This window comes from Catharus ustulatus, chromosome 9 (genome assembly GCF_009819885.2).
Source record: "Catharus ustulatus isolate bCatUst1 chromosome 9, bCatUst1.pri.v2, whole genome shotgun sequence".
Taxonomy (NCBI): domain Eukaryota; kingdom Metazoa; phylum Chordata; class Aves; order Passeriformes; family Turdidae; genus Catharus; species Catharus ustulatus.
In genome coordinates, this window is record NC_046229.1 from 17421365 (window position 1) to 17436473 (window position 15109).

At 33.3% G+C, this 15109-nt stretch overlaps 1 protein-coding gene across 1 annotated transcript in view; it reads right to left on the reverse strand.

Annotated features, from left to right (window-relative positions):
* Positions 1–243: 243 nt before the first annotated feature.
* The window catches only part of HFM1 (helicase for meiosis 1), a 31106-nt gene continuing 16240 nt past the window's right edge, over positions 244–15109 (reverse strand). The window contains exons 19-38 of the mRNA XM_033067641.1: positions 14019–14099; positions 13312–13403; positions 12391–12497; positions 12257–12304; positions 11941–12038; positions 11727–11858; positions 8817–8902; positions 7827–7910; positions 6697–6854; positions 5898–6001; positions 4330–4485; positions 3986–4081; positions 3457–3575; positions 2546–2628; positions 2345–2454; positions 2142–2264; positions 1614–1704; positions 1241–1346; positions 708–865; positions 244–447 (exon numbers count right to left, since the gene is read on the reverse strand). Of these exons, the coding sequence (XP_032923532.1) occupies positions 381–447; positions 708–865; positions 1241–1346; positions 1614–1704; positions 2142–2264; positions 2345–2454; positions 2546–2628; positions 3457–3575; positions 3986–4081; positions 4330–4485; positions 5898–6001; positions 6697–6854; positions 7827–7910; positions 8817–8902; positions 11727–11858; positions 11941–12038; positions 12257–12304; positions 12391–12497; positions 13312–13403; positions 14019–14099 (2099 nt within the window). The 3' untranslated portion in view covers positions 244–380. The remainder of the gene's footprint in view (positions 448–707; positions 866–1240; positions 1347–1613; positions 1705–2141; positions 2265–2344; positions 2455–2545; positions 2629–3456; positions 3576–3985; positions 4082–4329; positions 4486–5897; positions 6002–6696; positions 6855–7826; positions 7911–8816; positions 8903–11726; positions 11859–11940; positions 12039–12256; positions 12305–12390; positions 12498–13311; positions 13404–14018; positions 14100–15109) is intronic.

Here is a 15109-nt window from a genome sequence, read left to right on the forward strand (position 1 = left end):
TTCACTTAAAGATTACATGAGAAGCAGGATATGTTACTGCAAACACATTACTACAAATCCCTTACTTTCTCTAATGGGATTTTCTGATATTTGTAATAGCACCCTCAATTTGTGAATTATACTTCTTTGACATATTTCAATAGTTTTCTTTATAATCTTGAAAACAGGTCAACAAAAATACTTAAGTACTTAGCAAAACAAGATATTATTTCTTATATTCTATAAATAAGCCATCAGTTTTGTTATTATATACTCCGTGCAGCAATCCAACTATTGATAAATAGTATACAACAGAAATCAAATTCTCTTAACTGAAGCCTTCACTATAAAATTGACTAAGTTCTTTCCCCAACACTTACAATGTATTTTGCTTACACGTTTTACAAAATACCATCAAATATTCCAAGAAAGGGCTTGACATCATTGGATTCATCATCAAGAAGATATCTAAAGATTAAGCAAACAAATAAATTAGGTATAGCACAACAAAATCTATGGAATCAGGAACACTATACAAAGTCAAGAGAAACCAAGATAAGCAAAATAATTTTAACTTAAGAAAAGTTAATTGTTACTATTATTGTGAAAATTAAGCTTTTTAACTATGAATATTAGAAACTAACACATTGCCTAAAGTTCTGTGTTCCAGAAAGAACTAAGTGCTGGAACACTGAGGAAACAGAAAAACATATATATGTTGCTATTACCTAGGATCTACTTCTTTTTCCTGTTCTTTTGTGAAGATGAAAAAATCTTCTTTCCTACTGAATTTAGAAGAAGCTGAGATTATTTCTGGGATGGAAGAACACTGTACATTTTTTTGCTGTTGAGAAAGACTTGAATGTTCTTTTTCCTGAAAACTCAACTGCAACATAAAAGTGAAAAAGGATATATGGTTAAACCAACAGAAACTCCCAGATTACAGTAGAAAGCAGAACTGGTATTTAATTGATATTATGGTATTTGACAAGGACCAAGCATGTGATGAATCTAACTCTATACTGCACAGAAAAATGATCAAATTGAGTAAATAGTTTCAAGATCATGCTATATAAAGTAAATTCATATCCTATATCAGGAATAGCCCACTGAACACAGGATGCATGCAGGTTTGGACAACACAGAGAGGTTCAGAAAATCAAGATGTCCTAATTGATTAATAAGTCAGATATGGCAAATACATTTACACAATAAATACTCTAATAATAGAAAATTCTATTATAAATATATTTTTACTCACCAAAGTTGTATTTCTGTTCTGTACAGGTAAATTCACTTTTGATGTGCTACTGACCACAGAAGCATCTAAGTTCTGAATATTGGTGTTGTCTTGTACTGTGTATGAACTGAAAACACCAAGTTGAATAATTTCAGTATTATTACACAAGGGCAAAAATATTTGCTTTTCAGTTCTGGATTTTCTACTTATTTACCTGCACACTTAAATAAAAACCAAATTAAAATAATTCAACAACTCATACCTTTTAAACATTGAAATTTCACTCACTTTTATGAGTGAGCCAATCTTCTGTGTACTTAATTACACAGATACATGTGAAATTCAGACAATATTTTAAACTGAATAAAATAGTAGTAAATTATGTAAGTCTTACTCTTTTGAAATGTTACGTGTGGCTTTGCTTGTTGTATACTGGCAGAGAGGTTGACATTCATCTGGAATTTGAAGGCAGGTATTTCCATGTTCTGTGAAAGAATTAAAGTTTTTAAAAGAGAGTTGAGCAGCAGCCACAACCCCTTCTAAATATTTCACATGATATGATAAATAATACTTTGAAAATTAAGAAAGTGCCTCATTACTTGAAACATTTCTTCTGTGGGTTTTGGATTAGTATAAAGATAAGCAGAGATATACAGTCAATATAAATTATGCAACAAAAATTATGCATTTGTAGATCATCAAATTTTTTTAATTGTGATTTTTTTCAACTCTCCCTTCTGCATTAGATATTTCAAAATATATGTGACATTTAAGGTAGAATAATACACTTGTCAGTCAATTCAAATAACCAAAAATTTCAGGTGGTTCTATTCATTGTATACTGTAATAATTTATTCTCAAATAATATCCTGTAGAATAATTTGTATGTAGGAAAGAAAAAAGTTTGTTGAAATAAACTTACCTAATTCTCTACTGACAAAATTACTAGCAAATACCAATTTCTCATCATCAATATCATCCCAAATATCATCTCTCAGGTCAAAGTCCACATTCGAAGCATCTGAAAAACAGTATCTGCTTTTATCTGTGGCAGAAAAATATGAAGCATTAATTTAACAATCAAAACAGTGAACATTGTAATTTTAAACATTAGCAATAACTCACTACTCTTTCCACAATTCCAGGATTGCAGTGGTTTCTGAGATACTTCTAAGGCATTAGTATTACCTATCTGGTGCACTGAAGGTGATAAAGATGACAGTTTATTGCTAGACCTATTTAAAAAAATAAATCAGTGACATGTCAATAAAACAGTTGCAGAAAGCTGCAAAATGATTTTATTCACAAAACAATTCTTAGCAATACCTTGGCAAGGCTGGCAATAAAGACTTAGGTGTAAAAACAAATTGTTTGAGATCCACATTTTCAGCTTGATTTAACATCTGCATCTGAAGAAAGCAAAATATTTTAACGTTTAAGATATAATCATACTGAGAACTGTTATTTTTTAACAAGCTTAATGACATCATTAATATTGTAAGTTATTGTAATATTCAAATGTCATAAAACCTTTCTGATGCCTGCTTATCTAATATACTCAGTTAAAAAAGTTTCAATTATGTGCTTCTAGTGGAGGTATCCAGGCACCTCGGCAAAGCCAGACTAGTTGACTCTCATCTGTGTTAGCTGTAGGATAAATAATCCTCTATTGCAAACAAACAAGCAAACAAAACTGTGAGGTGCAAATAAAACCCTCCAATACCTCAAATGTCTTTCTTGCTGCAGAAAGACCTAGTTTAACACTACATTCAGAGGAATAAAGTGCAAACCATAAATCTTTCAGAAGTTTACAACTAATAGGGATAGTTATCTTATAAGCAAGTGGATCTACTTGCTAGTGAAAAAAAGGGCTCTTAGTAGCGTGACTAATAAATACCACAATTTGTTTCATTCAGGTCATATTTTGCCAAACCAAGTCACAGTGCAGTACTTTCCAGTGATGCCTCTGAGCATCACCAACCACAACCTATCAAGCGCCGTAAAAGAAAAAATATAGAGGACATGCACAAAAGTGGCCCAGTGGAAGTGTCCCAAAGAACAGTAGAATCTCTTAAAGATTCCTGGACCTTTGTACTTGTTTGCTTTTTGCTCTCCACACAGAAAAGTCAAACTTGAATTTTCATATTGAGTGATAAAATTCTCTCTGCAAACAATTCCTACAAATATGTAACAGATTAAAATAAACCTATGAAATAGCTGAGTGCGTTCAAGTGAACCTTTAGCCGTTTTACTGGGGGCATAGATGAAACTGAGTTCCTGCTCCTTAAATCAGCTAAGTACGAAGAAAACTTTGTGTCTCCATTCATCTGTGACTTTGGAGGTACTCCAGTTTTACCTGAGAAAATGAAGCAGAATAATATTTAGATTAGTTATAAGGGATAAATCCTAATTATTTTCAAATTACTTTGAAAAACTTGGCCACTAAGCTTAGTATCTGCTCTTAAAAGATTCTAAAAGATTTAACATGTTAACTACAAGATCTAAAAGTATTTATATAAAAGTGTAAAAAGCTTGATATTTTTTAAAAATCATATGCTAAGTACAAAAAGTATTATTAATCATTGCAGTGCCTATAGAAGTGCTATTGCCAAAGCTATTTATAGCTGCTTTTATGACTCCATCATATCTCAGGCCCCACTCTCTTGCTTGTATTGTTTCTGTTAATGCAGGCATTGGTATGATGGGAGCTGTTCTAAATTGCATTTGGCTAAAAGTATCAGAAATAGTAAATTTAATGAAACTCACAGCAGTCATGCCCACACACATCTTTATTTTTACAGCGGTGGTTGCATTCTCTGTTTCCATATTTCTTGTAATCAAACTCCTGTTTAGATCTGCCTCCTAAATAAATATAATACAGAAATTCAAACAGCAATATTGGATACCAAACACCCATGACTTTTCTTGCTTTCAAGATCATCAAAGAATTGCAGTGTAGTACTTGACAAGTAGAAGCAGCAGAGTTGTATTTTTATTACCTTTGAGAAAGAAACAGCAGGGATAAATAAAGATCTAGTTCCCTAGTGGAAGCAAAATCCAATTTGCTGTTGACTTTGGTATTAGCCAGATACTGTGATCTGACCATTTACCTGTATCTACTTTTGCTGCTGGTAGGCTTTGGGGTGAGCCATAACATCTATCAAGGGTAGATCCAGCTTTCAATTTTTGATTTGTAAGCACCTTACGTCCCTCTGGTTTTGGTGTTAAGTAGAAGGCTGTATATGCTCGCTGTATATCAAGGCCAACTTGGGAAAAAGAAGACAAAAATATTAAAACTGTTTTAAACTGTTTCTATACTACTGATTATCTTCAGTTTTGTAAAGTGTTTAAGCAAGTACATGTTACTCAAAGATCATGGAAATTTTAAAAAATCATTTGCCCTTAAAGCATATTCTTGCATGACCAGATTCTTTAAGATTGAGATTAAAAGCCCCAAACACTTTTTAGAATTAAAGACATAATTACTAGAAGAAAAACAAAATTAGTTCTTTTAACCCAAATTTTCTTGTGTTAGAACTACATTTATCTATGGCTTTGCACTGCTGATGAAATTTTAACTTTTAAACTCTACTCCAGTCTGTGTTAAGGAGTATCAGCAGCTCTGTACTGGCAAAGGCATAAAATGAGTATGTTGATAATGCTTCTCAAGTTGAGTGCCAATATTCACAAGAGACACCCTTTGTAAAGAGAGTAATTTTGTCTTTTATTAGGGAAATAAAATTTGCTGAAAAAACCGACAGGCTTTTAAAAAAAGGTGAGATTTCCTTCAAGTCTGAAATAGGAACACACTTCAAAATAAATAGAGACTAGGAACACTTGGTTTTAGTCCAATTTCACTGTTGCCAGTTTCAGAAAAATTAACTGTTGTACTGAGTTTTACTGAACTCAATACAACATGTAGATAAAGGAACAATTTTAATTTCTGTGTGGTTAGAAAATCCTTCTTTTTCCAGGGCCACAGACCTAGCTAAAGAAATATAGATTATTCCAGGCTTGATTATTGTAATAATCTCAATGTCAATTAATCTAGCACACAGCAATCTTCTTTACTGGTGGAGCATGATGACAGAATTCAATAAAGCCAGTCTATTTTAAAATTGTTTTTCAAAGTTCTGTGTTTCAAGGTTGTAAGGGTCTCTCCTTGTTTGCTGCTATAGTTCCAATTGTATGGAAATTGACACTGAGAGGACCCTTGTTTAAATCTGCACATGGTAAGGCACAATGTTTTCAGCTGTAGGAATTTCTTGTTACTAAAGTGGAGATTAATCCATATCCAACACTTCTTTACTAAAATGCAAAACCTAACCCTTCCCAAAGAGCTCTGCTCAGCATAACCTGTCAGGCTGATTGGTTATCCCTACTGAAAGTTAACTCACTTGAAGGAGAAGGACAAAAGAAAATCCCAATTTGTATCAACAGAGCAAAATATTATCTCCTAGTAACAGTTTTGATGCTTCCCGGTTCCTTAATATGGTAGTAAATTAAACAGATAAGTAATTGTGAGAGGTAGTATGCAACCCACTAAAACACATGTAATAGAAGTTTGTTTCCAGACAAGCTCACTTTATTATACTTTGGCTTAATAGAAAGTGTTCTAGTAATTTGTTCCAAAATCTTATGCATATTGGTTTTTAATTCAAATAATACCCTAACCTACCATAATCAGAACTAATTAAATTTATACTAATATCTTCTGATTTAAGAGCTCTTTTAACTTCAATTTTCTTCATCCAGTTTCCAGTTTTCAGCAGCACAGAATCCCTGTAATGCATCAGCAAAGTTGTTAGACATGGACAATGAAAACACAACTACATACTATAGTATCTGTAACCAAGTGAAAGGGCCTGTATTTGGTCCTAGTTCTTTAGTTTTGCTTGATAACTGGCCTGAGAGTAACTTAATGTGTGATTTATGCCATAAGAGGGGTGGGATCCTGCAGATGAGTTTCAGTGCCAGATTTTAGTCAGAATTCTCATGAAGGTAGAGCAGTTGGAAAAGATTTTGTTTCTCTTTTCCCATTTGCTCCAACCATCTCTTAGCTAACTGGAGAATTTCATTCCATCTCTGAGGGGAAAACCCAATTTTTAAAATATAATTAAAGAAATATAGCTAACAGGAATAAGTAACAACTGGTTTATCTGTCTTTTTGATAGGTATTTTACTTGTTTTATATTTATGAGAAAATTATTATGACTTTTCCATAATATGACATTGATGTTGAACTGATATTTACACATGCTTTCTGCACTGACAAGCACGCTGGCATGTTTTGGGGGTTTCTGAATCTTGTGTAGCATTTTAAATGACAACAGTGACTAAAAAATGCTGTAGGATAAAGAATAATTTTGTACTATTAGACATCAGTAGGAAGTATTGAAAAAAACTACCAATCACAAAACAGATGAAAAGCCAACAGCATAAAACGATGTGAGGCAAGAAAACCTGATCATACATACATAATTTTCTGATTAAAAATGACTTGGTTGTCATCATCTCCTATGACCAATGTAACATAGTGAAAGTCTGGTGCTGTTCTCTTTGTCTGTAGCTGCTCATAGTTTGTTAATTTGACGGTTACTAAGATTTCGGCCAATGTGTCACTGTATTTGGGAAGCTAAGGAAAAGGATAGAGATGATATAACTGCTAAAACATGCAAAGTAAAATATATGCCCTTCCATCAATTTCTATCTGTTGATACAAGCACAAAAGCAGGACTCAAGCAATTTGAATTTGTGGTACAGTTTTTATCTGTTGTTCTGAGACACTGATTTTCAGTACTAACTCAGCCATAGCTGAATATCCTACGTTTGATTCAGTACTGAGAATTAAAGACAAATGCAAAGAGAAATATGCAAGAGTAACACTTGTTATATAGAAGTTATATGTTGGCATCCCAACATTCTCTATAAGATATTTATAATTGTTAAATCTTTGTTCTGAGAATTGAGCTACTCATCTAGTATTATGCCAAATGAAAAGTAAACCAGAACTGATTGTTATACCAATAGTATTTCACACATTTTAACTTCAAATGTCTTCATTTCTACCAAACTTAAAGTTACTTCTCGAATTTTGCATTTTAGAAACTAGAGTGTCTTTGTGATCCAAAATGCTTATCAGAACCTCAGAGCTCTTGATTACACATAGAATTGTACCCTTCCTTTGAAAGGGCACCAGCTAGGTTAATGTAGTAATTTACTATTTCTCTAGATTCCTAAGTGTGCTGTAAAAAATAAACATGAGCTAACACCATTTCAGTAAGCTTTATTTGGGTGTTTTGCTGTCTCTAGGGTTTGTTTGAATTCAAGACAGAAGAGGCCTCTCAGACTCACATACAGTGGTAGAATGTGGATATACTGGTTTACATCTGTAACATGAAATGCTATCAATGAGAGAGGCCAATATATTATGGGGAATGTCTGTTCCAAGGCTCTCCTTTGAGATTTAGGAGTTTCATTCTACCTACTAAGATGGAAGGAGATCACAATATAGTATGAGCTTCTATCCATGAAAATTTCTTTAAGTCAGCATTCACTTTTTCATTTAATAATACCAGCATAAAACCATAAATATAAAAGAATGTACCTGTTCAATTTCAAGTTCATATTTTGGAAGGTGCAAAACAGACTCTTTTATCTGGTTTCCAAAAGGAGGATGTCTGTTTAAAATCTGCAAAGATGTAAATCCAAGGAATCAAAGTCACCTGAGTAATTATGTTAGTAACAAAAGCCCCTTTCACCCTTGTTTCTCTACTGTCAGTGATGCCCAGAACAGCAACATTACCAAAAGAAAATTCCAACTATTTTTCATGTTGTTACTGCTTCTGTTCAGTTAAGAACCAATTAACTACTAATGACTACTCAGGTTTTATATGAGATGTTTATGTTGCACCAGCTTTAACTAAAACAGAACAAATGACAAGAAAAAACAGAAAAGGAGCCAGAAACGAGAAATCAAACTTCCAAAGTCAAAGCAGAAAAAGCCAAGTAAGATTTAGAAGTCTGTTACAGCTTCAAGAACACTGGAATAACAGTTTCTGCAGAAAAGAAGCCAAGAGCCAAAACCCCAGACCTAGGGCGACATTTACCTTTCTTAAAATAAGAAGTGCTTTATAGATGATTTAGATTTTTATTGTACTCCTATCTCAAACTTGCAATAATGGAAATTTGGGATTTTCATAATTAACCTACACTAAGAGAAACTGTAAATACATATTCCCTTTTATATTTTCCCAACACCTATTAGAGAAGTACATATTGTCCTTTGTTTCAAACCATATTAATGATGACATTCTACATATTTAAGTATCTGCTTTCCACAGTCAGACATATCAGTGAAATCATCATTCACATTAAATTTGTTACAATAAAACATCAGACATATTTTCAAGGAAAACTAGCAGTAATTACACAATTTTAAAAATTCTACTAGTTAAAATTAATAAATCACCTAATCATCTAAATTTTGCTATGATCATATAGCAAACAAATATTAACTATATTGCTTTTCTGGTAACAGTATTGATCCTCATTATTTTCCCTATCATATTTATCTATGTACAAAATAGTAAGTTACCAATTCAAGCTCCCTTGCATTTATGTCTTCAATTTTTTTAAATGATGTCAGTCCAGCATTTACCATAGCATTTGACAGTGATACACCTGTGGAAAACATGTATACAAGTTTTATGCTGTTAAAGGACAATAAAAAAACTCAAATTATTCTAACAACTACATTAGAGCAGGTAAACCCAAAGCATAAACAATTTACATTTGATGTAGCTTTCTGCCCAGTAAATCCCTAAATTTGTTTAAGTGTTTCAGTATTATTCAGTATTATTTAACTTCTCCGTTAGTAAAGAGAAAAAGAAATGCAATACAAACCAGACATGAAAATATACAATATTTCAATGATGAAAACTTTCACATTTTCTACAGTAAAACAGATTTTAGATCACTTTCTACAAGACTCAAGGAATGTGTTCTGTATATATATGATAAAAAAGCATGCCAAACAGAATTGCCTCAAAATGTTTTCCCTATTCAAGAAATTATGTAATTATGTTAAAACCATAAAGATCTCAAAGTTTTTGAGCAAGTTAATAATGAAATTCACTGAAAAAGAAGTATTTATTATAATCCTCTACAAGTCATTGCAGGTTTAGCAAAACACTTTCCCATGGCACATAAACCACAAAAGCAGAGAATTCCACGTACACTTCTGTTTATCTTTGTGATTCCCAGAACTTCCAGTGAGATTTAGAGTTATCACAGCACATGAAAAGGCATTTAACTGACCCAGAACTACAGACTATTATAATAACTGCAATGATTGTAGGTAAAAAATAGAACCAAATACTTAGAATGAGTATTTAGAGCCTTCTCACACAGTTCTGCAAAACAGTGTAAGAAATCTGAAATTAAGTGGGAAACCTCTTTAGATACTTTTAGGTTGCTTCTTGGAAGACATTACAGTAATCTTATAAGAAAAGATTTAACTCAAGAATTTAATAATTTAGAGAAACAGAAGACCTTTTGTCTTTTTATGTGTATTTTAACATCTTTTGGGTCAGACTTAGGGAAAACATCTTTTTCCATCTCCCTGCTCTTTTGCAGAAGCTCTGCAGTCTGGAGACTGAAAACTCTCACCTGTTACTTCTGCTGCGAGAGCTGTTGCCCTGTTTCTTTTTTACTGAAGCTGAAGATTAACTCTTTTATCCTAAGTCCTAAAATGGCAGAAGGATTTCCACCAGTGAAGAGAATACCAGATATAAATAAGACTTTTTATTTTCATCTGCACTTCTGAGCAAAAAGGGGGTAGAGATGAAATTGAACAAATAGTAAACGTCAAATCCTGTATGACAACTGATCATTATCTTGTCTGTCAGAACAAGCAAACAGAAATCAAACATACCATTCAGCAACAAGAGGGAGCATCATTATTGGACAAGAATAGTAAAAATGCAGGAAGAATTCAACTGAAGTATCAGTCTTAGTAAGGCAAAGTGTCAGTCAAAGAACAGTCACTTATAATGGAAATGTTGATTAATAAGGCATTTTTAAGGTTCTAAAATAGCATGCTGAGATAAGAGTTAAAAAATTCAGGATGTCTGAATATGCTACATGGTATCAGCAAATTTCTATGAACTTAAACAATTCATTTCACTTCTGAAAGAAACAGCATAAGATTAGCAGCCATATGCAGAGGTTAAAAATCACATCATACTACAGGCATCAATTCAGTGTTTGATTTAGGAAAAGAGTGAACTGTGAGAAAAATGTTCAAAAGAAGTTTGTGAGGGGAACAAATGACACTTTGGAAGTTAGCAGTTCTTTGTAACACACACTGCAAGAGCCATGACAGCATAAGAAAAAAGTACCTAAAAAAAGCAAAATTGGACAGAGATGTCTGTATATACACCACTTATATTATTAAAAAACTAAACATGACTTTATTCTACTGAATATGGTGTACAGGAAAGGATTTGTCTACATTGCAAGTGCCATATTTATTCCACTCATCCTAACTCCACAGAAATGCTGAACATGAGGCAGATTCCTCAGATGACTGTGTAGACATTGGCACAGATGTGGGATAGTGGAAATGTGTTCCCAGCACTGTGCACTGTGCTGTGCACTGGCTAACAAGCCCTGCCCTTGCTTTGAATCCACATGAATGAAGCATTACAGCCTCTGCACTTGAGCAGGCAGGGCTGTAAGGTACTGTACCCCATGGACCTCCAGGTTTAGCCATTCCCTAATTTGCAGGTCTCTGTACTACACTGCTCAGTGCAGAGCTGATCTGTCTCTATAAAGAAGAAATACAGAGAACACTGCAGTGAATTTTGAAAGCATGAAGGTATGATAAGACCAGACATCAAAGCAGGAAGATACACTACTACCTCAAACAAGTATGACTACATTTTTATAACACAGTGGACTCAAACATTTTTGAACTCCTTTTCAAATAATTATGACAAGCCTGTACTTCCAACCAGAAGTTCATTCAGTAACAGGATACAGTGAAAGGAAGAAGATCATTAGAAACTTTTGATCATCATGTGTATAAGAAACTCCTGCACAATAAACTGATTTCTATTTCATGATTCCTACCCTTTTCAATGTGAATTAAAAGGTTTTTATGCAAACATGTAAGAGGACCTACAGCAACAGCTGCTTAGAAAGGAAAGCATAGCCCAGTCAGGGACACGCAATCACATCAATGTGGAATATGCCTGGGATGATGAGAGGAACATTAAGGAATAAGAACAATTTTGAAATACTTAGAAAATCTGAAGAAAATTACTAAACAGCTTACTTTTGTTATGGCAGATTCTTCTGACAACTGTGGTACTCAATTGTGACAAATAATTAATTAGGAGACTAATTCAGTTATGTAAGCAGACACCACAGAAATTAGCAGGCTAATTATGAGTTTTGATTCTCTGTCAAGATTATATTTTTATGATTTTTAACTACTACCTACCAATTTTTTCCAATTGTTTAGACACATGAAGTGAATTTTCCCAAAGTCTGCACCTGAAACACTTTGCTAAAATCAAAGAGTTTAATAAAGCAGAGAAGTTGTTCTTAGATGATGCCAGAAAGTCAGCTAACCCTGTAAAAGAAGATTTTATGTTAATAAACCAAAATGTGGCTTATTAGGATATGTACCAAAAATGGATTAAATTTTACCATACATCTAGTAACTCTCAAGCCATTTCTAAATATTCTGCCAGTATCTTGTGTCAAAGTAAAGTCTTGAATAGGAATACATCCCAGCTGAGCCTGAATGAGACTGGAAAAAGAATGGGTTTGATATATAAGCTATACTGTACACAAAGAACAACATAAAAGTTTTAAATAGGGAAAAAAAAAGGAAATTCAGAATAGAAACAACAAAATACAAAATCCAGTCCTCTGCAAAATGACAAAATATTTGTCAGGGACTTCAACTTCAACAGCCATAAATTGACAGTTTTTTATTAAAAAATTAAAAGGCAATATAATATTTACCAGTTTACTTTCATTTCTCTTGTTTTTATCTTCCCCTCCATTGGAAACCTATGCATGGAAATATACATATTTTCTACAGTTCCTTGTTTTATTGTTAAATATGTACTTTTGATTTTCAATAAATTTTTTAATACCTGATAGTTATTTTGTCTTTGTCTTTATTCAAAGTGTTCAATATTTTCTTTTCATTTATTCTTAACTTCACATCCACAAATTCTGCACAGTTGGAGATCATTGTAATCTGTAATAATTAAAGTTTTTTAGTAATTGTTTTAATTTGCCCTTTTTTTCTATCACTTCTTCTAACTTTTTTTAGAAAAGAACACTTAAAAAATAAAATTGTCTCAACAGTATGACCATGAAGACATAATCCATCAGTTCTTTTTAATACTGGCCAACTTTCTTTCCTCTTCCTATAAAGGCTATTAATGAAAGGAGAAATTTTTCGTTCAGCTTTTTGATTCCTATTTCAGTTGAGGTCATCTCAAATCAACCATACACATTGCTAACACTTTATACAAGGCAAATACAAACAACTTTTGCTGTTAGCTATTTCACCTTGCTTTCTTCACACTGTAACAACAAAGATAGTCACAGGAAAACAAGTGTTCCATTTTTTCATGGCAAATCTGTTTTACCATAGTATTTGCCTGAAAACAAAATGTCTTGTGATTCTGATAACAACTTGTAATCTGAAAGAGGAAAGTTGCTTAAAATAGAGGACACTTCCCTTAAAAGTAAAACCTCCTTTTGATGCAACTGGGTTTTGCAACAAAAAAGACTACTAAACCACAAAACAGTAAGTGTTTAACACATGAACAGAACAGCTTCAGCAACTTTGCATCTTCATAAGCAAGGTTAGTGAGGGGAGAAAGAAATCAAAAGATCTCAAAGTACAAAGCCTCAAAACCACTCCATATAGAATTTAATTAGATGTATTATCTAAAACTTTATAAAAACAAAGCCTGAGGTCTTTAAAATAAACAACACCTTACACTTCTTTTCTTAGACTGTTTAAAAACAAATGAACACATGTATTAAAAAAGTCAAATTACCAATTCATTTAAAGTCTCAGTTCCCTTAATTGTGAAAAACTGCTTCACTGTATCAAATGCAATGTAATACCATGCCATTAATCTTCCAGTCTCTGTAAAAGAAGAATATACCTTTAAAAAATAAACATGCCAAGTGTATTGTAGTGGCTTGGAGATTTTTAAATTAAATTAATTTTCTTCTTACAGGCCTCTGTGAGATTTACCCCCACAACTCAGTATGTCATTGCCCCCAGCTGTCTGATTGGCATTGCTGACCCAATCATGGAGTGGCAGGAAGAAGCATGTGCCAGTGGCAGGTCTCTCCAATGGAGACGAAGTCGCACTAACACACCAGGCAGCGAACTGTGGCTGCTAAAAGCCAACTACCTCTAGCAGAGGACTGTAGAGAAGAGTAGCTATTGATAAAACCTGTCCTTCATTGCACTGTGCCACAACCAATTATCCTGTTCTGCAGTCTTCTCCTAATCTGCAACAAAATTTCTGCAACAACAAGAGAATATCTATTCATGAAACAAGATAAGAGAATGAACATCCATGACTTGGTCAAGAAACTTGTCCATATATTCTACTCAAACAGTCCCTCAGATTCTACTCTCTACTACTTTTGTGTACTCATTGATGGGTGACAAGGGTAGTTGAGACCCTTTATAGTGCACTACCATCTCTACATCACTTCTGAAAATTACTGTATTTGAAACAAATGTTACCTGTTGGTTTGAAATAATTTGCTTCATCCATCCTGATCAAATCAAAAGATGATAAATCATTTAAGTTCTTCAGACACAGTTCTGTCAAAAATTTGAAAAATGTTTTCTTTGTGTACTAAAAATACCTTATCTATGTAGAAACCAGAAACATCATCATCAAATTTCAATGAATGCATACCCAAGCAATTCCACTGAACTCAAGTAAAGGTTTTGGAATATGATCCTACTTCTATTAAAGGTAGGGGTTAACTTCTGCTTGGGAAAACTCACTCAAAGATAATTGATACAGGACAAGCCAACTCTTTTTCAGTAAGGCAAAAGTTGCAAAGGAAAAGAAACTAGATGCTAGAATGTAAGTTGCCATATTCAATTTTAAATGACAGATCAGAGAGCTCACAGCACTTACACAAAAGATTTCTGCTAGAATTAACACCTAAATGGTTCGAATTTCAAATACCCACAAGTATTCATGAATCCTTCATTAGAAATTTTCATACTGTATCATGTGCATTTGTATTTATTCCACTAAACCTATTGTGTCACATATCTGCATAAGAATGACCAAAGTACCTTTGTTCTTTTTTTTTCAAGACCAAGGGAATATTCAGAATTTAAAAGTCAGTTAGAACAGCACTCAAAGAGATAGTTCCCTTAGCAACCAGAAATTATTCACTTTACACATGAAATACATGAAAACACTATATACATTACTACAAAATATTTGCAGGGAAGTTGCAGGGAAGAGGAGCTGCTTCCTGCAAGAACTCTTTAAAAGAGGTAGTTTTTAACATCAGAGCTTCAAGGAAATATAATCCACACTGAAAAAGCATGAATTGCATTCTTCTAGCACTATCTTTACAGATGATTTTAAACCATTCCTTCTCTCATAAAGGCTTATTTAGGTAGTATCATGCTTCATTCCCTCTATTCCTTTTAACCTACATGGCAAGAATAGAAAAGTCCTGAGGTAAAAGGTATGAAAAGATAGAAAACCACTGAAAGAAACAAATTTTCTTGCTACGTACTGCTCTTTTCACTGTCTGCAAGTCAGAGTCAACCTCTCTCACATTTGGAGACATCAAGTGGCAGCA